This window comes from Schistosoma haematobium, chromosome ZW, assembly GCF_000699445.3.
Source record: "Schistosoma haematobium chromosome ZW, whole genome shotgun sequence".
Lineage (NCBI taxonomy): Eukaryota > Metazoa > Platyhelminthes > Trematoda > Strigeidida > Schistosomatidae > Schistosoma > Schistosoma haematobium.
The window spans coordinates 78590685-78615140 of record NC_067195.1 but is presented as its reverse complement, the minus strand read 5'-3'; the positions used below and the strand labels follow the sequence as shown (position 1 = coordinate 78615140).

At 36.8% G+C, this 24456-nt stretch overlaps 1 protein-coding gene across 2 annotated transcripts; it reads right to left on the bottom strand.

Moving 5' to 3' along the window:
- On the bottom strand, positions 1-23882 carry MEN1_1 (Menin). 2 transcript variants are annotated; one of them, XM_012942271.3, is made up of 8 exons: positions 23770-23882; positions 21552-22386; positions 19560-19773; positions 17676-18232; positions 15350-15843; positions 11181-11350; positions 6218-6781; positions 1-4127 (listed from the first exon to the last, which is right to left on the bottom strand). In XM_012942271.3, the coding sequence occupies exons 2-8, from the start codon at positions 22374-22376 to the stop codon at positions 2851-2853; spliced, it is 4101 nt and encodes a 1366-aa protein (XP_012797725.1). In that variant the 5' UTR covers positions 22377-22386; positions 23770-23882; the 3' UTR covers positions 1-2850. The 2 variants fall into 2 exon arrangements, with proteins under 2 accessions (XP_012797725.1, XP_051072565.1); XM_051212383.1 differs by lacking the exons at positions 1-4127; positions 6218-6781 and adding an exon at positions 22932-23744 and having other exon boundaries at positions 9808-13453; positions 23780-23882.
- Positions 23883-24456: the final 574 nt, after the last annotated feature.

Here is a 24456-nt window from a genome sequence, read left to right as displayed (position 1 = left end):
AAAGTAAACAATTGTATGGGGAGAAAAAGTTCTACTAACACTTCCACGTAGTGTTTCATGGATTTGGCGGTCATTCGATGGAGATCGTCCTAATCACCTACTCTATCTGATTAACGAGAAGTAAAAGAGGATAACTTTGAATTGAAAACGTGATTGTAGTGCTGGAGAAAAACTTCGTTTTGGCGCTTGAACAAACTATTTCTGGAAAGGCCCATAAGGTCTGGGATGGATGGATCAGAGGGTTGGCCAAAAATTGTAAAGTAACCAGTGCACAGGGTTCTACAGTAAAATTGCTTGTGGTATGAGCACGAAGTGAGCATATCGTGTATGACGGCTTATTATAAGAAATTATTTGTACAAATGAGAAACTTTTAGTTTGTTGAAGTATATATTGAACGAGAACAGTCAATTAAGTAGTTGTGATGTTAAGTACTAACATTTGAAACCATGGTTAGGACTCCGAGTAAGATCATTATTATTATGAATCTCAAAGAAGTCATGGCTAGTCTTTTTATTATTCCAAAATAAAAATAAAATCATTTTAATAAGAAGACATTATGGATAACCCTCAATCATCCCTTAAAAATATCTAGAAGCTAGGGGAATGCTGAACACACGTAGTTCAATTGGTATTCTAGAAGACAAGCTGTGCAGTAACCTGATTAGATTCCAATAGACTATACCATTAATTTTAACACGTTACGAAAACTTAGTCAGATAAAGACCCATAAATACTTTGGTTCTGAATACACTGACCAACCTTCGAAATAAAAACTTTACCGTACTTCCTACCCAGGATTTAGGTTGCAGAATTCTGGGAACTATGATGCGGTTCATAAGTCAATGTCTTATCATCCAAGTAAAAAATACATTAAGAACTTTGGTTAGATTTAATATGATTTGCTACAGATGGGTAGAGTAAACAGAGTTTAGGTTAAAAGCAAAATTTCTAAAACCACTATTGAGTTTGTTCTGTTTTCCCACCTCAGAATTATGTTTTAGTTCAGTCGACTATCGCAAATGCATTAACACATGACTCCCGATACATCTTTCAAAAAACATGTTCAAATGTTATGGGTATGATAGGCTGGGCCGACCGGACACATCAGTCCAGGACCAAATGATAGACAAGAGATGCTAACGAGTGTACGATATCGGCTAAAATGTGGCTTAATTATCCGAGGGAGAAAGGCTAACACTCTGGCTTTTCGATGGAAAAATCCATATTAATTAATGAATATGTGGATATATTCCTATTTGGTAGCCAATAAATCTCCCTAATTACTCTTACCTTCCTTATGCAAGTAGCTAATTGGGGATGTATACAAGAACTGTACATATATCAGTATCAGACTCGGACGACCACTCAGAACAACAGTGTAAACTTTCTAAAAGTTGAGAATTTAGTAATAAACACAAATTGAAACACAAAAGGCTTTTAATAGTGACTCTTTACAGATTTACATAGACATAACACGAATGAATTAATTCACCGGAATTTAGAACAATCAAATAAACTATTAGAGTTTTTTATAATAAAAAAAGTGTAAATAAACAAATTCGATAAAATTTAATCTGAGGTCAAAACACATGTTTGGTCAAGATTTTTTTTAGAAATAAAAAAAATACAGAGAGGAATCAACCGGTGTTGGGACGACCAAGAGGTAAAAGAGTTACACGTCGACTTTACAAAACGTACACACAAACACACACATACACATGTACAAAACAACATACATTTGAATGAGAAAAACGCAGATAGTTATATTATTTTCGGTGTAAAAGAAAATACAATGAAATATACATACACATGTTTTTGTCGTGTTTCAACATGAGTCCAGCATAGAAACACATGTAGACAATAAGTAAGCACACATACAAAGTCTGAGTAAAATAATAGAAAAATAAGTAGAATGTACAGGCGAATCAATATACACTTATAAGAGTAATAATAATACACAATTAATGTAGGTTACAAAACGATAGAAAAAATATTTTGAAAATTCCTCTTTTGAAGACACAAAAAAATAGTTTTGTAGTTACTTTTAAACAAAATAGTTTTTTTTAAAAAGTGAATCATATGTATGTATGGACAATGGAGGATGGCAATAATGGCTGATGAGAGAATACGGACAGAGAGAGAGAGAGAGAGTTAGGCATAAAAAGACAATACAAGAAAAGTGTGTACAACTGGCAAAATGTAATAGTTAAATACCATCTAAGAAGAACAACTGAATTTCAGAAAAAGGAAATTTCTATGCATTGATATATAAGGGGAATTCGGGGATACTTTTAATTAGACAGAAAGTAAAAGCTTCAAGTAATCCTTTTAACGACATATAATACACATATATGTAGCAAAAATGAGTGATTTAATGTTCAATAATATGAATGATAATAGTTATTGATGGTATATCTAGATGGATAGAAATGTGTTAACTAACGCAAAGATCTATTGAAATAAAACATAAGAGCAACGTATGAATACACGGATATACTCATATGCTTATGTACAGATAACAAGTAAAAAGAAACGAGAAATATCATAATGCAAAACTGACAATTGAGAATAATAGACATGATTTAATGATTCTATCCCTAATTAACAAAGGTAACAGTAATCTAGTGTTTACAATAGATTTGAAAAAAATAAACAATGAACAAATCGAAAGAATTACAAAAAGAATAATGAACACTTGGATCAAGCATACAGACACATAATAAGTATCTATGTACATTTGCACACACATACACAAAAAAATGATCCAGTTAGACTAATAAACTTCAATATATATATACCACAAAGAATGAATGATAAATACATACTACAATGCAATGAAGGAAAAACGATTAAAAATAATTAGAATGTACACTACTAGATCGGCGAACACACACTTGACTTTGTGCTGTCAATGCTAGTTTAATCGCCGAGGAATTCAATCTAGGCGCTCGTAACAATTCAATAATTGAAGCCATCTTAACTGAATATAATGATAAGTGAACAGTTAATTCTTCCATTGTTTTAACTGTACGATGATTTGTTGACGACTGGTTGACAACACTATTATTACCATTAATATTTATATTTTGTTCTTGATTTTCTATTTCACATTGATGTTGATTACATAATGTTGTATTTAAATTATTTTCTGATTCTAATAATAAATCAAAAAAATCAGTAGGAGGACTGTTTGAATTGGTTTGATGATCAGTTTGATGGTGATTGTGATTATCAACTACTAGGCTGGCGACAGAATCCATTAATTCATTAGGAATATTAGTTAAAAGGTCGAAATCTTCCGACGAAACACCATCACCATTATTATTATTACAACCGCCATCGACAGTGTCAAAATTGTCAGGAAACAATGTATGCTTTTCTGTTGGTAATACAGAACTTGTCTTTAATGTGATTTCTAAATTATTATTTCTATCAACAGGGTAGTTAGTTGAATGTTCTTGATTTTCTAAACAAATAGGGACTGTTATTGCAGTTGATGTTAGTTTTTCTATTTCACGTACTGAACTTTCTGGAACTCGAGGTGATGTACATAATGTTGTATGAGATAATGTAGTAGATGGAGTTGATTCTTCATGGATAATATTTTCCGAGGATCCAGTAAAACTTCCTGAATTTGGAGGTGTTGGAAAAATATGATGAACCACAGTTTCTGTAGATATTATATCATTTGAATTGTGTATTATGGAAGCAGATGGTTTACTTTCTTCTAATACTGTCATTAGACGATTTAATGCTTCTTCTGGAGCAACGTTAGCTGGCAGAAAAGGTGAATGAGGTTCCATGCCCCATAGAAAAGCTGGATTCAACAGACGATGATCACATGCTTCAACTAAACTTGCAAGTAAATCATCATGATTAGGAAAATCCATTAGTGGAGAAGGTGATCCATCTTGTTCCTCAGTATCCAACAAAATCTGATCCGCATCAGATTGAATATCATCAAACATTGAATTTGTATGAGTGGATGATTGGACAGATTTTGTATTGGGTGAATAGGATTCTTTAATAGATATCTTTGTGTTGGATGTTTCTTCGGGTATTTCAACTGTGACAGAAGTTCTACAAGATTTTACTATATGAGGATTAGAACCCTTGTTAGCTCCCACTGGAATCAAAACAGTATACATAATTAAAAGTTGAACTGGACATTAAAAAAACACATAACTTTTAATCACTGAATGATGAATATAAACTAATTTAACAATTCAAGTGTGAAACCACGCAGTTGGCGAAATTCCCAGCTGATTTGTAGTGCAAAAAACATTTTATAATTTAAGTTTTACTGCATTATAATATCTTATATCATTAGAGAGACCAACAAACGATATTATTTTATTCAAATGAAAAAATTATTTCAAATAAGTTCATTCACCTGGTGCACTTGAGTATGGAACCATACACTTTAAATGTACCATCCGGTTGCCTAAACTGAAACAGATGGAGCGGGATTCGAACCTAAGGCTTAGTGGCTAAAAATCAAATGACGTCTGTTTGAAAAAACTAACATGTTCTTTAATGATCTGATAGGAAATTATTATTCTGCTGGTTAGTTAGTGAAAACATTTTTGTGAGTACACATATTAACTACAGATTTTTGGGTGTATATGGTTGTCAATGGATTAGAGTATTCAGTAAAACATAAATCTACTATTTTTAGTTGCTAGCAGTGGAATCTGAAACACACACTTCGTCCTATTTAGGGTTCGTCGGCTGGGTGTCTACCTGTATCTCAGTGTTGATGTTCACATAACTGTAAAATACAAACCCTTGCAAAAAACTTACATCTGTTGCATAAGTTAGTGGTTATTTGTACTCAATAATTCAGTGGATAACGCACTAGCGTTCAGAGCGGAAGATACTGGGTTCGAGTCTTAGTGCGGACATCAACATTGGGATACAAGTACACACGGTTGACTAGTTCCGAGTGAGACAAAACGTATGTCCTGGATTCCCCTGATAGTTACTAACCAACTTGACTGAAAACCTGTGACTAAATAGTGATATACGTGTTTGTGAATTATAATCGATCGAGGTGCATGGGACATGTGTAGTGACTTATGCCTAATCACTACCTACTATGACAGGCGATGTTTTCAGGCACCTGAGGAGGTTGGAAGAAATCTCGAAGCAGCCAAGCAAAAACGTGTCACTGGTTCATGAATTCATTGACTATTAGTCTGAGTTATGTTGCAATTGTAGACTACACAGTTAAGGTGCGCGATCAGTCGCAGGTAAATTCGAGTGATATGGGTCCAGTTGCATTCGCACTTCCTTTAGAATTTAGATTTCAGTATCCCTTTATACATACCTTTCAGTTTTATCTTTCTCGAACCATATTCTAAATCTTCAATCTTTTTTTTCACTGTTACTAACACTGTATTCCTTCGGTTTCTTTTGCGAATCATCTTAATTTCATCTTGTCGTATTAATCTGGTATGGCAACTTGGGCAAACGCGCATCTATGTAAGGCCCTACGTTGATAATAACTGACTGGCCAAGATAGCAGTATCGATGTGATCTGCTTAGGATGCACATATCCCAATAGAAATTGACCAACTGCAGTCCTTAGCATCCACAACAGGAGAATACACCTGAACAAACAAGTTTACTATTGGTTTTCTCCATGACTGTTATCCAATCATACTACTTCAGTTAAGTATCAAAACTACAAACATTCTGTTTCCTCAATTATATATGGGCAATGAATATTGACTATTTCTAATAATTAAACATAATTTTCTGAGATTACTGAATGATAGGTTCACATTATCCTTTTCTAATATTTGTACTGATTGACTGAATGAATGAACTGATATACACAAAATTTTTAGAAAAGAATATATTTTTCATTCTCCTGAACCCACTCTAAAGAATCAAACCTACACATTCATGTTACAAGCCTATGAATTTACAATTTAGTTATATAGAGGATTGAGTCTTTAATTTGATAACTGGTAGTAGGACTCTGTCCCATTTACTCTACCCCCGTGCTAATGATGAAATAAGCCTTTTATTTGATGATCTCTTGTTGACAATTATATTAGGGGGTTGTTATGAACAAAATTTTCAGATTAAACAAATGTCCCCCTCCAGGAAATGCTAATAGGAAAACAAGTCATATGTAATCAAGAGTTATACAACAATCAGTGACCTATCGATTAGTTGGTTTCGTTAATAATAGTAATAATAATTTACCTAATGAATCCGTTTCCATATCGCTCTTGTTATTTTGTGCTCTTGTAACTACTGTAGACATTTCACCAGTTATATCTTGATTTGTTATTACAGAAGATGGAGATTGAATATTTCCATCAGTATAATAATCATTGATTAGTTCAGGTTTAGCATTTACATCATCAATATCATCATTCGGTTTTGGAAGATCATTTTTAGCGATAGGAGTAGACAAATTAGATGTGACATCGATTTGATTCGATCGATTTCGACGAGTACGTTTAATGTTATTCATATTCAGTACTCCTGTTTCACTTGTTGTATCAGTTGATTCAGTTGTCCATCGACTTGATCTACATGTTGAATGTGTTAATGCAGGTGAATGGACAATATCACTTTTATTATCTTCTTTATCGGATGCTATAGACAAGCAAAGATGACGTCTAGCACGTTGAGTAAATCGTGTCAAATTTACCATTAATTTATCAACCCAACCTACATGTAAAACTGGCACAGGTGAACCTTCTTCCCATAAACATAAATGATCATAAAATGATAACAGATAAGAAAGGCAGTGTGGATCATCTGAAAAGGGAGTAAGAACAGAAAAAAAAGAGCACTTAAAAATAGTCCTCCACGATGGGTAACAGGCGTGACTAAATTTAAAAACAATCTATACGAGATTAGTTTAATGGTTAATTGAGTATATTAAAGTTTATGAGTAGAAGTCGAAAACTAACATTGTAGTATTAGTTCACAGGCAGTGCACGACTACGCAAGTTGTATTTAAAAAAGAACCTAGGAAACTTAAGTCTTGAATGACCAGTCGACAATATTCAGTAAATCAGATTATTAGTAGATTAGAAATTGAATTGTATATCATGTTCAAAATTTTATTCACTTTGAAATGCTGAATTAATCGACTGGATATGGTGCACATGGACTCCAGTATCCTGAGGGAACAAATGGAGTATGAACTAATCGTTGGTCACCGGCTACCATCGGACTGCATCACTTCACGATCCCCCATTGTCTTGTAGATCAGACTTCTAGGTCAAAGGCTCGGGGTGTGGCCCCCTAAGAAAACCACCTGCTTCGGTCTGGCATCCGGGCAGTATCACAGCCTACACACAAATATGGAGAAAATGACGATATTTACTGAAAATTCTGTTCACGCTTCGATCAACAGACAAACAATTCACATTACTATTATTATTTACTACGTCATTTATTCACTCTCTTTTATTCCCACTTCATGTATCCTTATTTTTCGACTTATACAGCAGCTCGCCAACGGTGGAAACTCGGTTCCATCTAAACGTTCTCGAATCACTGTCTGATTGAAAACTGTATACTACCACGAAATACGAATACTGAAGCAGTTTTTCTGAAACCACATGCACCATTTAAACTGGCTGTCTTCATTCAACGTTCGCACACTCATGCAGGTCGGACAACAGATAGGGTTGGCTATGTCTTTAGAAAGTCTTAATATCCATGTCTGCTGTCTATCCGAGACCCGTATTCAAGACTCTGGTGAAGTACTACAAGCCCGCTCTCCATCTGTCGCTTCGAAAAGCTTGTTTTACGTGCGCTTATCCAGGGACCCTGTGGCATCTTCGTCTGGTCTCGCTGGCGTTGGTGTCGCGCTAAGCGCTAGAGCTGAGGCAACACTAATCGATTGGATCCCCATTAACAGTCGGTTATGTGCTGTTAGATTAGAAAGTTCCATCAAAGTGAGAAGAAATCGGCGTGAGAAACGATGTCTTTTCGTCATCTCCGCCTATGCCCCGACAGATTGCAGCCCGGATGCAACCGAGGATGAATCCTACCACCAGTTAACTGTTCTTCTCCAGAAAGTGCGTCCGACAGATATTGTAGTACTAGCCGGAGACTTGAATGCTCAGGTCGGGCGTCTACGCACAGAAGAGAGTCGTTTAGGTGGTCGATGGGGACTTGTTGGTCGCAGGACAGATAACGGGGACCGCCTACTGCAACTGTGCACAGACCACAACTACTGGAAGCTCTTCCAACTCATCCGAGCCACTGGCAGCAAGAAGTCTGCTGTGAGCGAAACAATCTGCGAGGATGATGGGATGCCAATCACTAACATCCATCGACGTCTTGAACGATGGGCAGAATTTTTCGAATGGCAGTTCAACTGGCCTGCTGCTCCGGCAACATCGGTCAGACTGTCCTGCCCTCCATGGCCGGTGACGACTGATCCACCAAACGAGGCGGAAGTCCGCAAGGAACTCCAACTCTTGAAGCGTTACAAATTACCTGGCCCAGATGACTTACCTCCGGCTCTTTTTAGGGATGGTGGTGACTTTCTGACTAAGGAACTGAAGACGTTGTTTACAAAGGTCTGGGAACTAGAGAGTTTACCAAGGTCATGGAATGAGTCGATAGTTGTCCCTATCTTTAAAAAGGGTTCACGTCGTTCCTGTAACAACTATCGGGGGATAAGTCTACTTCCGATTGCGTCCAAGCTATTGGCTTCCATCATACTTCGTAGGTTTTTCAAAACCAGAGAAAGATTGACTCGCGAGGCGCAGGCTGGTTTTCCTTCTGGTTGAGGATGTATTGATCGTATCTTCACCCTCCCCCAAATGTTAGAACACTGTCATACTTATCAAAGGCCAACAATCGTAGTGTTTCTTGACATCAGGGCTGCCTTTGATTCGCTGGACAGGACTGTTCTCTGGGATTGTCTATTGAAGAAGGGTGTGCCTAAGAAGTTTATTAATATCCTAAAAGTCCTAAATACAAACACCTCAGGCAGAGTGAGGACACACAACCACCTTCCTCCATTGTTCCATTCGAGCAGTGGGGTTAGGCAGGATTGCCCAATCTCACCATTCCTCTTCAACTTTGCCATCGATGACATTCTAGAAACAGCTCCGATGGATGTAAGAAATGGCGGTGTGGATCTGTTGCCTGGAGAAAGACTTCTCGACCTTGAGTATGCGGATGATATTGTCTTACTGCGCGATAATGCTCAAGGCATGCAATCCGCACTTAATCAGTTGGCAATCAGTGACCGTAGGTATGGTATGTGCTTTGCACCTTCGAAGTGCAAAGTACTTCCACAAGACTGGCAGGATTCTATTCCTGCGCCCACCCTAGGTGGTGAGCAGATAGAAGTAGTCGGGAAGTTCATGTATTTAGGTAGCTATATAAGTGCTGGTGGTGGCGTGAGTGATGAGGTCAATGCACGTATAGTGAAAGCCAAAGCGGTTAATACCAATCTGGGCCACCTTTGGCGCCTTCGTGATGTTAGTCTGGTTGTAAAAGGTCGGATCTACAACGCGTCAGTGAGAGCAGTTTTGCTCTATGCTTGTGAAACCTGGCCTCTCCGAGTTGAGGATGTTAGACGACTCTCTGTGTTTGATCATCGTTGTCTCCGAAGGATTGCTGACATCCAGTAGCAACACTATGTCAGTAGTAATGCAGAGGTTCGGCATCGTGTGTTCGCGCGCAGAGACGATAACCCGATTGGTGTCACCATCTTTAAACATCGACTCCAGTGGCTCGGACATGTTCTACGAATGTCGTCCCAGAGAATTCCACGCCGTGCATTATTTGCCGACTCTGGGACTGGTTGGAAAAAGCGGAGAGGTGGTCAGTATATGACATGGTGTCGTGGCATGAAAGAAAGCTGCAAAGGACTGGCTTCTGTCGGACCTTCACAACTCCCTGGTTGGGGTCCGAGAGATGGTGCTACACAGTGGCTAGAGACGTTATCGGATATGGCTCAGAATAGACGCCAGTGGCGATCCTGCTGTAACCTTCTTTTACTTTCTTCATAGAAAGTGGTTGCACATTCCTTAACTGAAAGATTTCTTCTGATTGTACCTTTCCGTTTCCACCATTATTATTATTATTGTTACTATTACTATTATTACACTAGCTTACACTAATCTGGTCGTTATTGTTCTTTTTTTCTTTTACGCTCCTTACCTTTCTTTTCTCTTCACATTCTCATTGTTTTGTGTGGCGCATATATATTTGGTGCCATCTTGTACCAATATTTATGTGTTCAAATAAATAAATAAATATGGTGTAGTAGTGATTTTAGTGATTAATGCACTCGACTCCCAATCAACAGAATGTAGACTCGAACACCTTCCCACCTATTTCACTTTGAGAAGCTGCTTAGTATTTTACTAGCTTTTTCCCACAGTTCTGAGTGAAGACAGTGAAAAAATGTGGTCTTCTGACAGCTTTAAGCAACAGTCCAAGTGTGTTTAGGATGAGATTCTCTCCTTCAAATTCAAAATTTCAATTCAGTGTTGGCCTGCATCAGAGCCCAGACTAATGATAGTGAGTGAAGTAGTAGAGTACAGCAACCGTTTCACCTATTTCGGAAATTTCACCAGTCATGATGGGCTGGTGGCTAACGAAATTTCAACACGAACTTAGTAAACTAAATTGACCATCAACAACTTGCGTCACTCGTGGAGTAGGTGAGATATCCATATGTCAAACAAAAGATGGATTTGCTACTCAGCAATTCGCCCTGTTCCGCTTTACAGATGTGGAACATGGCCATCAATAATAGAGGACATTCGTGGGTACTAGTATTCGACCATAGGTATATTCGAGGCATCGCTCGTCTATTTCGGGACTACTATCTAGGGATTCATCTTAAAATAATTTTATCTCGCTGTGCTAATGAGTTATGAGATCTTGAACAGACGCATGTGTCGGGTTTTATGTTACGTATGACTGGTTGACAATGGCATATTTGGTAGGCCTTGAAGCGAAATGAAATGGATAATAAAAACATCCAATTGACGCATATCCTGGATTCTAATACTAGCCAAATACCAAATAATGCTATGTGTAAGATTGCTTAACGTTCTACTTCATCAGAAACCTGGAAACTGGTCGTCATCTAGTCATATACAACGTTGAATATCATAAAGATAAAACTTCACATTGACATAGCGATGAAATAATAATGTAAAAAATAACGTACCCAGAATATTATCTGGTTGATACAGGCAACCATCGGGATCAGTGTCAACTAAACCTTCAGAACAAAAATGTGAATTCTCACTAGCCGATCGAAACATTTGAGGCATTAAATGTGTGGCAATTTCTAAAAGCTCACGATAAATTTCCCAATCTTCAGATGTATGATTGTAACTATGAAAGACAACAAATTAATATGAGTAAGTGTTTCATAAATCATATTTAATTGTTTAGAAAATATAAAATATCAAGACATCAAGGGATAACAAATTAGAGATCTTCCTGTGTGGCGCGTATATATTTGGTGCCCCCTTGTACCAATATTTATGTGTTCAAATAAATAAATAAATAAATAAATAAATAAATAAATAAATAAATAAATAAATAAATAAATAAATAAATAAATAAAAAGATCTTCCAAAAGGATGATGATCAATAGTAAGGTCTCTCATACATTTCAGAGTTGGTTTGCCATTTTCCGGTTGCCCACACTGTGGAAGGATATTTCTTGTATCAACTGAAAAGGAAGCTGAATTAGAGAGTGATAGAAGTCCAAAGGTTAACTTTTTGAGGCCGCTCATACAGGGGGCTTTTTGCGATTAGTTTCAAATGAAACAGCTTTGTTATAGTGAGGTTTTACCACAAAAGACGGAAATCTGTAGAAGGGAGTAAGATAAGCTATTTTTTTGGTCGAACTTTTCTTTCCTTCCTTTATTAGATGACAATATTGCTGTAGATGCTAACTGTCTGGAGGAAACATTTTGCTGCTGCAATACCCTAGTAATCAGTAGTATGACTCTGTCCTCGGACCATAAGTTTGTTGCTTTTAGTCTTATCGTCCTCCAACTGAACTACCTGGTATGGTAGGACCTAAAGCAACGAATGTTTCAGCCAATACAGCTCAATTGGTTAACCGCAATACGTATGACCAACTGCCACGTCAAGGAAGAAGCTAAAGTTAGGCATACAGACCAAAAGATTGAACGGCTTAGATATAGTTGAAACCGAAGTCAGTGACAGTTGGATACTTGTTTTTACTGGATCTCTTGCCAAAAGAGATGGAGGGAGAATGAAGTGACGAAACATCCTTTGAATAAATATTTATGCCAACATGCTATCTGTTTTCCTTTTTAATACCAAAATCATACGTTATATTTCCTTGGCATTTAATTTATATAACAGGTTTAACAACATCCAACATATACCATAAGAAGTTTGCGTTGTAATGCCTCCAAATGCCCTGGTACGGCCTAGGGTGGGGAGAGTCCGTATTCCCTCTCGAAATGCTCTCATATGGCCACGTGCATACAACTGCTGTCAGGGAAGTCCTACTCATTGCCTTTTCGCAGCATTAATGCTGTTTACGAAATAGAGAGGACGAAAACGAATGTCCGGAGCTTTAACCGGTTTGGTGGACACGGAGAGTCCATCTAGGGGAGATGGAAAACCCTGGTTCCAAACCAATGGTGCACATGGACTTCAGTATCCTGAGGGAACAAATGGAGTATGGAGTTGATTACTGGTTACCTTGGGACTGCATCTCCTTACTTTGCTCCACTGTCTTGTGGATCAGACTTCTAGGTCAAAGGCTCGGGGTGTGGCCCCCTAAGAAAACCACCTGCTTCGATCTGGAAACCGGGCCGTATCACAGCCCTCACACAAATCAAATGACATTTGTGTGGCACATATGTATCTGGTGCCCCCTTGTACCAGTATTTATATGTTCAAATAATAATAATAATTGTGTTGTGATGCATATAAATTTGATAATTTCTATCATGTCGTTATAGCGACTCACGTGCAATTGAGTTTGATCTCATTCAACTCGGTTAAGCCCTTTCGTTAACTTATTTAGCGGACAAAGTCATGCGTACTATAACTACTTATTGTGCCTTTATTATTGTTGTGCTTGTATCAAATATGTATGCTTGAACATTGCTTACCGCCTACGCATATATTCATTCTGCTAGCTTTATTATTAGCTGCTTAATTGATTCGATGATCCATTCATTTCCCTATATATATACATGTACATTTACACTCTACACTCTCGGTTCGCTGACTCACTCATTCGCCTCACTGCTTTGTGGTCTGAATTATCTGTTAATAAAAATGTAGTCGCTGCTTCTCTTTGCCTTCTGATTTCAAACACCGTTGAGGATTATATGATAACGGTTACGAGGGTGATTGGCCAACGAAGCACGGCCACTACATTGTCAAAGGTACCATTTATGATCATCCGTTTATGAGTCATTATTGTACGTTAAATCCTAGTCTCTGAGATAGTATTGGATGAGAGAAATAAAAATTGCCTATTATTTACTTAGAACATTTAGAAAATCAAAAACTATTAGGTAACTCCTAGTAGTGGCTTACATTAAGTCACGATACGTCAGAAATACGATTTTTCTACTCATTGGGATATTATATATATAAGTAGTAGTGGAACTGTTTATGATAGGCGCTCAGCGTTCATGAACTTGGCATAATATTTGTATGAGGGCTAATCTGATACTATCTGGTTATTCACTTCAAAGTAGGTGAAGCGGGATTCGAACTTACGACCTATCAGTCAAGTGCTCTAAAAATTATTTAGTCAGAGTTGTCTCACAGTGCCACCGAGAGTGAGGAGAATCAGCTCTCCCTCTCGAAATGCTCTCATATGGCCACGTGCATACAACTGCTGTCAGGGAAGTCCTACTCATTGCCTTTTCGCAGCATTAATGCTGTTTACGAAATAGAGAGGACGAAAACGAATGTCCGGAGCTTTAACCGGTTTGGTGGACACGGAGAGTCCATCTAGGGGAGATGGAAAACCCTGGTTCCAAACCAATGGTGCACATGGACTTCAGTATCCTGAGGGAACAAATGGAGTATGGAGTTGATTACTGGTTACCTTGGGACTGCATCTCCTTACTTTGCTCCACTGTCTTGTGGATCAGACTTCTAGGTCAAAGGCTCGGGGTGTGGCCCCCTAAGAAAACCACCTGCTTCGATCTGGAAACCGGGCCGTATCACAGCCCTCACACAAATAAAATGAAATGACAATCATTACTGGAAATGCTACTCTCGCTTCAATTAAAATTCAGAGAATTCAGTCATTTTTATTTATATTGTACCTTTGCTAACTGAACTACTTCTCCCATTATTATTTCACTATCATACACTAATTTCTGTTCATTATTGTTCCTCTTTTTCTTATATGCACCTTACATTCTTTACCTCTTCACGTTTTCACGGTTACTGTATGGTGCATATGTACCTGACCAACGATTAGTTCATACGCCATTTGTTCCCACAGGATACTGGGGCCCATGTGCACCATTGGTTTGGAGTCCGGTTAAAGCGCCGGTCATTCGTCCTCTCAATTCCGTAAACAACACCCCCGCCACGAGAAGGTAGTGAGTAGGACTTCCCTGGCAGAGGCTGTATACGCGTGGCCGTGTGGTAGCATTTCGAGAGGGAGGGCGGGCCCATCCCACTCTCGACCATACCAGGGCATTTGGGGGCAAAACAACTTTCAACCAATATCGGTCACAATCTTCAATACGAACGTCAAGACAGTCAGTTCTGCTGTACGGAGCTGAAACTTCCAGAACTACTACAACCATCATCAAGAAGGTGCAAGTATTTATAAATAGTTGTCTACGCAGGATACTCAACATCCATTGGCCAGATACCATGAGCAACAGCCTTCTCTGGGAGAGAACAAACCAGCACCCAGCTAAGGAGGAAATTAGGAAAAGGCGTTGGAAGTGAATAGGACATACATTACGCAAAGCATCACGAAGCAAGCCTTAACTTGGAATCCTGAAGGGAAGCGGAAAAGAGGAAGACCAAAGAAGACATTAAGTCCGGAAATAGAAGGAGATATGAAAATGATGAATAACAACTGGAAAGAGCTGGAAAGCATTGCCCAGGACAGGGTTGGATGGAGAATGATGAGCGGCCTATGCTCCTTCACGAGGAGTAACAGGCGTAAGTAAGTATATGTACCTGGTGCCCCTTTGTACCAATATTTATGTTTTCAAATAAATAAATAATGTCTCACAATGAGACTAATTAACAAATGCAAGAAAAGTTAAGCATACTAGAGTTTTAATGTATTCAGTGCAAAAAATTGGAAACTCCACAGGACGAAAAACAAGTAGGAAAAAGTTTGACAAGACTTACTGTCCGATAACTTTAGATGCCTCTGCCCAGTAGCGCAATGCACTTCGATTATCTCCATGCCTGTACAAACATCCTGCCAAGCATGTATACGGATAAACATGATGATTAGAATAATAGTGTTGATTGACTAAAATAGCACGATTGTAAAGAGCCAAAGCCAGTGAAACAGTTTCTGGCAATTGAGAATTCCGCCAGTCTGACAGTTTTATACGTGAATTTGGAATTGAAGTAGTAGTAGCAGTAGTAGTGGACGGTGAAACAGATGACGAGCAGTTAGACTGATCCACCAAAACATTTGATTCATTTGTCAAATCACTAGTACATTTTAAATTTGTTTTAACTGATGAATGTAATGAATTTAAATATGTAGCAAGTCGTCCCATAGTAGGAAATGCATCTTCTAAATCACCTAAATTAGTTAATCCCAAAGGATAACGTGATAGACAACCAGCATCGAAGCATAACCATAAAAGTTGATGCTTTAATGTAACCAGCTAAATGTAAAATAAAGAGTTATAAATAAGTCGTTTTTTTTTCATTAAAAAGTAGTGAAAAAAATTCAAGAAACAAATGATATTTTGAATAAAACAATCAATTCAGTCGAATCGAGTGCTTAATTCTTTCAAAGTTGTGAATTACATTGTTTGTTTACCAAATCGGCAATAACAATCTACAGTCAGATAGTACTACTACTAGTCATTAAATACAAATCAACTCAAAGTTGAATATGTGAATTGATATTTGATGAATGAATCTTGTTTATTTTCTTGTGATGAAAAGATTGAAACCCTTTTTATCAGTTAATATTAAATTAACACAAATTAAATGCTATCATCAAGACATTTCTAATGTACGGAGCTGAAACTTAGGGAACTACCACAACCATCATCAAAAAAGTACAAGTGCTTATAAACAATTGTCTACGCAAGATAACCCAGAACTGTTAGTTGGACACCACCAGCAACAACCTACTGTGGGAGAGAACAAACCAACTTCCAGATTAAAAGGAAATTATGAAAAGATACTGGAGATGGATAAGACATACGTTGCGGAAATCGTCAAACGGCATAACGACACAAGCCCTAATATGGAATTCTGAAGGGAAAAGTAACACATCGAGTCAGGAATTGGAGAAAGATATCAAAATAATCAATAGCAATTGGAAATAACTGGAAAGGACAGCCCAAGACAGAGTTGGTAGGAGAATCCTGGTCGGTGGCCTGTGACTATTTATAAGGGGTAACAGGCTTAAGTAAGCAAATTTTATTGTTTTATGAACACATATTCGATTCGAATTACTTTTTCATAAAACCAACCAGTTCACTTCTCGAAGGTAAGGTCAGGATTAGAATGAAAACTTTCAAAATCAACCCAGTCTACAACATTATCGATCATGAGATAATAACCATACTTCGAGTTTATATTAAATAATGAATTTCGAACTAACACAAATGGTTGTTAGAAAAAATTTTGAATTGACGGCTTAAACATAGTTTTGAATCCATTAAGTCATGGGGTTTAAAACAAATCCTACCGTAACGTTAGTCATGGTGTATGTGTGCTACTGATGTCGACAGATATAAGTAGTATGTATCACAAATCAAAAGTGAAATGCCTGGTAGTAGAAGGTTAAGAAAATCGAAAAGAAGAGAAAGAGAACAGAGTGATTGGTGTGGGAACGAAGGAACAATCAAGTCTGAGACAATTGACTGACACTCCGCAAATGGATTGTTTACTGTATGGTTCTCATATTTTACTAAGAGATTCTGTAATTTTGTGTTAAAACACATTTGGTTGTCCTTACTGGTGTTCTCGTTCACTACAATGATAGTTGGACAGTATTATTAGTCTCATTGAAATCATGTTGGACCACCATAGACCTGTTCGTGATTTTGATGAAATTCAACAATCTTCACAACCCCAAACTGAAAATATTATTAGTCCTTAAATTCCCTAAAGATCTTGTGAACATATTATTGAGAATACCTTATCAATAGAATCAATCCTCGTCAAAAACCATTAAGATATGTAAACAAAAGTTAATATATGTTAGCTTTGCATCAGTAGTACGATGGTTATAAAATTTTGAATTTTTTTCGAATTCTAAACACGTGCAGTGATGCTTAAAGGTATGGGTTTGCTGGTAACAAGTTCTAGTCGATGGTTGTTAGACATTTTGCTCAAATTTAAACGGAGACAACAAAATAATACAGGAACACTCATATAGGCTTGATTTATGTAATACTTATATACATGTATATATAGATTGTTTAAAGTTGCAGATAATTCTGGGATGATTCAAAATGTTAACGTTACTACCACTTACCTGCATCGAGATCACTGATGCTGATGATAAATGCTTAACTAAACCGGTAGGTGTAATAAGGTCACCACCGGAGGATACTGAAGGATTTGGTGAAAGCGTGCCATAAGCAAAAGGTTCTGAAGTTGGAGCTTGAGTGACAGCAGATAATGAAGCCCCTGGTTGTATCGCCGCAATCGCAGCAGCTACAGCCATTATGCGTGGACGACAAACTACCGGATATCCACTTACATAAAGCCAAGAATGTTCGAGTGGTGGAATGCGAATGGAAGGTGGATTATGCTCATCTTCAGTAGACGACGATGTTTTTCTAGTCCTAGAGTGCTCTGTTTGTTGCACCAATTCATCATGCGAATTAGAGAATTCCGAATTATGCGAACTGGCAGATGTATGAGATTCATGTACCCAACTAGCTACATCAGCTGTCTGACGAGATTCCGGAGGACCAAATTCAACCCAACCGTGGTCTTCGGATAATGCTAGGTCTACATCAGAATAACCGAGGAGTTGGCAGGCCGCTACAACTGTATACGCCAATCCGAAACTATCTAGAATGCCCGCTATAAAAATTGGAACAAAAAATATAGTAACAATGATGTTCAGACAAAATGAATAAGTAGCAAGAAAATTCAGTACAATCTCTTGGTTCGAATCAGAAAATCCATGTGTCGGATAATGGGTATCATGAAATTAGTAAATAAACAAAGTTGGTCAAAGTTCCGAGCAAAGTGGATCAATAAAAAAATATGACTAGTCACTATGTAATCAAAAGCTCATGACAGAAATGTAGAATTTGTGAGAACTCACGAAATAATAGCTAGATGTGTACTCAATAACTACCAGGTCTTTGATAGTGAAAGCTATAGGTTAATGGATAAAGCGTGAATATCTTAACCACTGGGTCCCAATTTTCACTTGCTTTGAAATGAAGGTCTAGGTAGATAGACAAATGATGCACAAACATTGATATCAGCTTTAAAAACGGTAACTATGATGAGAGACTAAGTGCTGCTAAATTTAAAAAATACAACAAATGATATAGAATAGAACTGTCCTTGATAGTACAAAGGTTGTTTTATTATATTCAGGGCTCTTATAAGACATGGCTCAGTGGCGTAGATGTATGTTTTTTATTAGCCTCTAATTCTAAATTTCTCATATTTGAAACTTTACATCCCTCGATTCCATATAAAATGGACAGAATTCGGCTAACAGTGGGAACCAAGACGCGCGTTCCGTCCTGTCCGGGACTCGTCAGCTGGGTGTATCTGGGTCTAGAAGTTGATATTTACTTGGGATTCGAACCACTTTAGAACCCAACGGGTTATAGGATTAGCTAGTTAGTCAAGATAACCACTCACTCCTTTGTACAACCGAATATGCGCCTTGGATTTCACTGCTACCCCACAATCTATTCTCCATAAACTTGTGACAATTGTCATATCGAGATAGTCGGCACAAGATGCACATATTCCAACCAAGACATTAAAATTAAGTCAAAATATCAATGACGAGGTAACCCAAGCCATCGCAAAATGGATTACTCGACTCTGTTATTCGCTTGTTAGGTATACTTTCCGCTTAATTTTCACTACGCTTAATACTAAGATTTCATCTCCTTTGAATCCGTCCTAATAATTTGCTTTTGCTGTACTGATGTAAAGTATGACAATTTGATACACTGGACATATGTACCAAGTTGTTCGTAACTGACTCAAAGTGGTTATTGAGATGGCAATAAGTTAATACTAGGCTATTATGACTGAGTGAAGCAGTTTAAACTAAAATGATGCATTGTATAATATTTCTGTAACTGTAACAATTATGTAGTCACCAACCCAAATTTTTTTAGGTTTCGATGAAGTTAAGATACAAATATTTACTAACTTGTTAGAAAAGAATACACGCTTTGTGTGTGCGTCAATCGTTCTTTGACACGACTAGCTGTCATTTGGCTCCATAAAACTTCACATATGGCACAGATAAGTGCACGACATGCGTATTTCTTTGCTGGCGTTATTGTTGAAGTACAGTGAAATTTCTGTGTTTTAGACTCGGATCCATTAATAAAACTGATTGTGTCTGCTATAAAAGGTTTCAACTACAAAGAAGAATAAAAAAGTCATTTCTTATTACCATAAATTTAATTATATGTCATCTACTTTAAATATGAAAAAGGGTCATATTTCTAATGGCGTATTTGATTGTTATTTGTGCATTCGGAAATAAGGCCTTAGTACTCTGTACAAGAGTACATTTTAGGCAGTCCACAGTGAAAATAAACGAAAATTGAGAAAAAATGTTGAAGCTAATTTATAATATATATATATATATATATATATATATATATATATATATATATATATTCAGTGCACTGATATGAGGATGGATAAGAATTAGGCAATTAGATCTTAATGCGATGGAATAGTTAGTGACCCATGAGGCCAATATTTTTTAACTGTCTATGCCAATTATTCATGTTTACTTTTTGGTAAATAATTTAAACACAAGTATGTTACTATAACACATACAAAGGTACAACCAGAATTCTGGTTGCGCCTTTCCGTTTCCACCATTATTATTATTATTATTATTATTGTTACACTACCATACACTAATCTGTGGTCGTTATTTTTCTTTTTTTCCTATACTCACTTTACCTTTTTCCCTTCCCATTCTCATTGTTTGTGTGGCGCATATATATCCGGTGCCCCCTTGTACCAATATTTGTGTTCAAATAAATAAATAATAAAATAAAAAGATGCAAAGCACATTTTCCTGGTTAGTAATCTTATATTTGGTATCGGTTCATTCAGAGGTGTTGTGGGCAACCACCACAATGTCACACTGTATTATAAAGTTCGTCCATAGACCAATAGTGTCTCCATGCATTTAATAATTCTTCAATCCCAAACACTACAGAGCAAAACAATCTTCTCCCATATGAACAAGGGTAAGACAAATGTGGGGTATAAATTCAGACAAATATCGTGCTGTTGGTATAGATATCCAGTTATTTTACTTGGGATATCTAACTAATGATCTCTAACATTTTATAAACTAATCAACAAACTATAGTCTCATTACATAATACTGGGTGGTATAATACAGATCAGTTTCATGATTTTGCTCAGTTTTACATAATTCGCTTTAATCGTATTAACGTCGGTAAACGTAACATTGGTATCAGTGATCATTACATGCTTACACACTTCTCGACTGACTTGCTTTTCTTGCCTAAAACTACTTGTAGCTTTCCATCAAGAGAAATAAACAGTGGATGCACCATAAAATCTAAGTAGTAGGCCTAAAATTACTAGCGAGTTTCAGACTCACTGACTAATATCATGAACTAATACCGTAATTTGGTCATATTACTTTTAGATGACCTTTTGCGTATTACATCTCAATCAACATAGAACATAATGAAACAGTAACTGAATTTAAATCAGTGACTGAGTACTAGTTCATGTACTAGGGTACTTAAGCAATCTTTGATTAAACCCAACAATACTATTGTTTGGAAATGGAGTTTACTAGCTAGGATTCAACTAGTTAAGCTACTGAATCACAATCCTACACCAATGAATAAAGTGAAAATATGGCTATGTGTACAGAGCAATTCCCCAGTCTATTAAATGATATTTTATTTTAAATAAAGTGTAATAGTAATATAAAAACAAAATAATAATGATAATAAAGCAGGCTGATTAATAACAATTTAAAATTACTAAATAGTGAACTGTAAAATAGGAGTGAAACAATGTGCAATTTAAACACATGCAAATGAACGTTTACAAGTACAGTACGCTTGAAATACTTTAAATATTTTAACTAAAAGTAATTAAGGGATAAATCAAATAACTCACTGAAACTCACTTTAGGAGAATTAGTGATGAGATTATAGAAATCTAAATACAAGCGTTCAAGTTCATCAAATGTTAAACATGGAAAAGCTGAATTTGGTATAGTGCTATCAGAAAATCGACGTCGCTTTCTAACTGGTATATCTGTGAGTATTTGTAGTGGTTCATTTTTAGCAGCAATGGTGAGTGGGGATTCAATTGCAGTTGCTGCAGAAGCAGATATTTCAGACTCGTTTCGTTGACGAACACGACGAGCAGAACCAAATCGTCTAGCACGACGACGACATACAGGAGATTCGTGAATAGCTTCTTGTAAGAATACATTTGATGACAAAGATCTGGGAAGAGAACTTAACTTATTGTTCAGTTCCAGGTGGTCATTAGAACCTTCTGACTGTTCCTCTGGTGTTTCAAGATGAACAGATAAGGGTGATTGTGATTTTGTAAGAGAAGATGAACGTGAACGGGGGTAATTTTGAGGTAAATTTTCCTTTCTTCTGGATACAAGTTTGCGATGAAGAGTATTTTTTAGTTTTATGGAATCAAAGTCTTCTGATGTGCTAGAAGTAAGATGATTTTCTATGTAACCTAATACAATAGATATGAAAGCCAAATTAGGCTCTTTGATGGAGGAATCGACTCCAATGTCACACATCTCCGAGTTACTGATGGTATTAGTTTCCAGATGCTTCATTCCTGTCTGCTCATCAGAAAAAACTACTCCACAACTAATAAACACTTCTCGCATCAATTCGATGACTGCATCAACAGATGATAGAGTGAAGTAGCGACGCCATGCTCGGACAGAAATATTAGACGCACCAGCTCGGAGCGTCATCTCCGTGCAACTAAATAAAAAAATTCATAAAAATCGAGACTTAACTTCAAGGAACGGGGTAACTATTATTTCAGAATGAATAATGAAGGTCATATGCACTGGATTTTCAGCCATAATTTTAATGCGATTCGCTTTTTTCTGGCAAATCGTGTAACTTGGTTTATCAAGATGATATAGTCATGTCAACAACTGTAAATACAATTTACTGTCAATTAAACAAACTGATTTGAGGTTATGTTCTGCCAATAACTAAGATTTACACTTTATATTTTGACAAACTAGTCGGATTGATGTGACTTAGATGAAGTAACATACATATCCCTTACATTTACTTGTATGATTACATAACTCTGAAAGCAAAACTGCGATAACTGGTTAAATCGGGTTTATATGGTGATTTATAGGTATTTCGCCTGATTAGCATATCTGAAACTATCTTGACTACAAAGCGAATAATGGATAATCATTACTTATAGAAACAACTATTTGAACTTGTACAGTTTAACTTAGAAATTACTATCAAGTTGTAAGTTCGTAGATGTAAAATATGTGTACCTGGTCCTTCACTCAAGTGATGACCAAGTACTGGCCATCATAACTAATTTGCAACCTTCTTTATGTACCAGTCAAAAAGAGGACGATTTCGAGGTCACGTTGACATCGCTCAAAGATGATCCATAAATGACTGTCTTGTCGATAATCGTTGTGAAATCAGACACCATATTCGGTAGCTTAAACCTCCTGATTTCGCCAAATGCAAAACGTTTTGGTAAACGTAAGCCAAACTATTGAATTTATTAGATTTAAGATAGTAGCTCTTTGGCTTGTGTGAAATCCAAACGCGATGACAGCCAGTGGCCCATTAAGAGGTAACTTAAACCTAATATTTGGTCACATTCTGAAAAACTGGTAAGCACTAGAAAACGGGGGAACACAGAAGAACTTTATGACAAGTTGGTAAGTCCTTTAATTAAAAAAGGAAACAAATGGCAAAAGAACATACGCTATATATTACCGTGATTTATGGATTCTCGAAAGAATCCTAACGACAATTTAGCCGATTATTTCTCATTAAACTTATAAAGCATTCTTTCGCTATCACCGTATAAGTTTACTACAAATAATACTTACGGTCACGACAGTTTGCCTGATGTAAGTTTTTTGCCCTTAGATTGAATTATTTCACTACAAAAAACTGGTTTATAATCATGCCGAAAGTAGCTTGGTGTCGTCATGACAGTCTACTTCGATTAACTTTTCATGACTGCCGAAAAATATTCTAAAGTAACTACTTCTGAAATATTATGACACAGTTAGCATGTATGAACAATACATCCGCATGGAAAGTGTTCAAAATAATCTAAAGAGCTGTCAAAACTGGAATGAAACTAACACAAAGTTACTTCTAGGTGTGGACAATCACTTAAATAGAAATAACAAGGAGTTGGCCGAAAAAACAAACTCCCTCCATAATCTACACAGTTACAAACAAACGTTCGCGATAATTTCAAAAAGGATTCAAATATCTATGAATAAAGAAGAAAAAGACTTGTAAAACACTAGCTTCATTTGCTAATAGCAGTTGAACGCTTCTGTTGTTTACTATAAATTCAAGTTATTGAACAACGAAATCGGGAATTGACGGTTAATGATAAATTGAAACACCATCTACATTGACTTATTAGTCTTCATTCTTTGACTCAGAAAGACAGCTAGAAAGCATTACTCCAGGGTTTCAATTTTAGATACAGGCAACACACTCTGGAGGTCAGAAGTACGGTGCATAAATAGCCTCTTGTCGTCATCCGAATCACTTGAGCATATACAAGTCTAATTTGAATTTTGGACTGAACAATGAATACGAAAATCGACATGTTAGGAATTTATAAAACATGCGTCAATAACTATTTTTATTTATTCTTGTTACAGCAAACTCAGCAACAAATGTTGACAAAAAATGATAGTGGGTTTAGTATAAATGGACCTTAACACTCGCAAAAGAAACATTAAGAGCCTAAAAAGGGAGCTGGGCGAAGCACACTTGATAGGCAGCTGTGGAGTAGTCAGAGATCTTTACGTG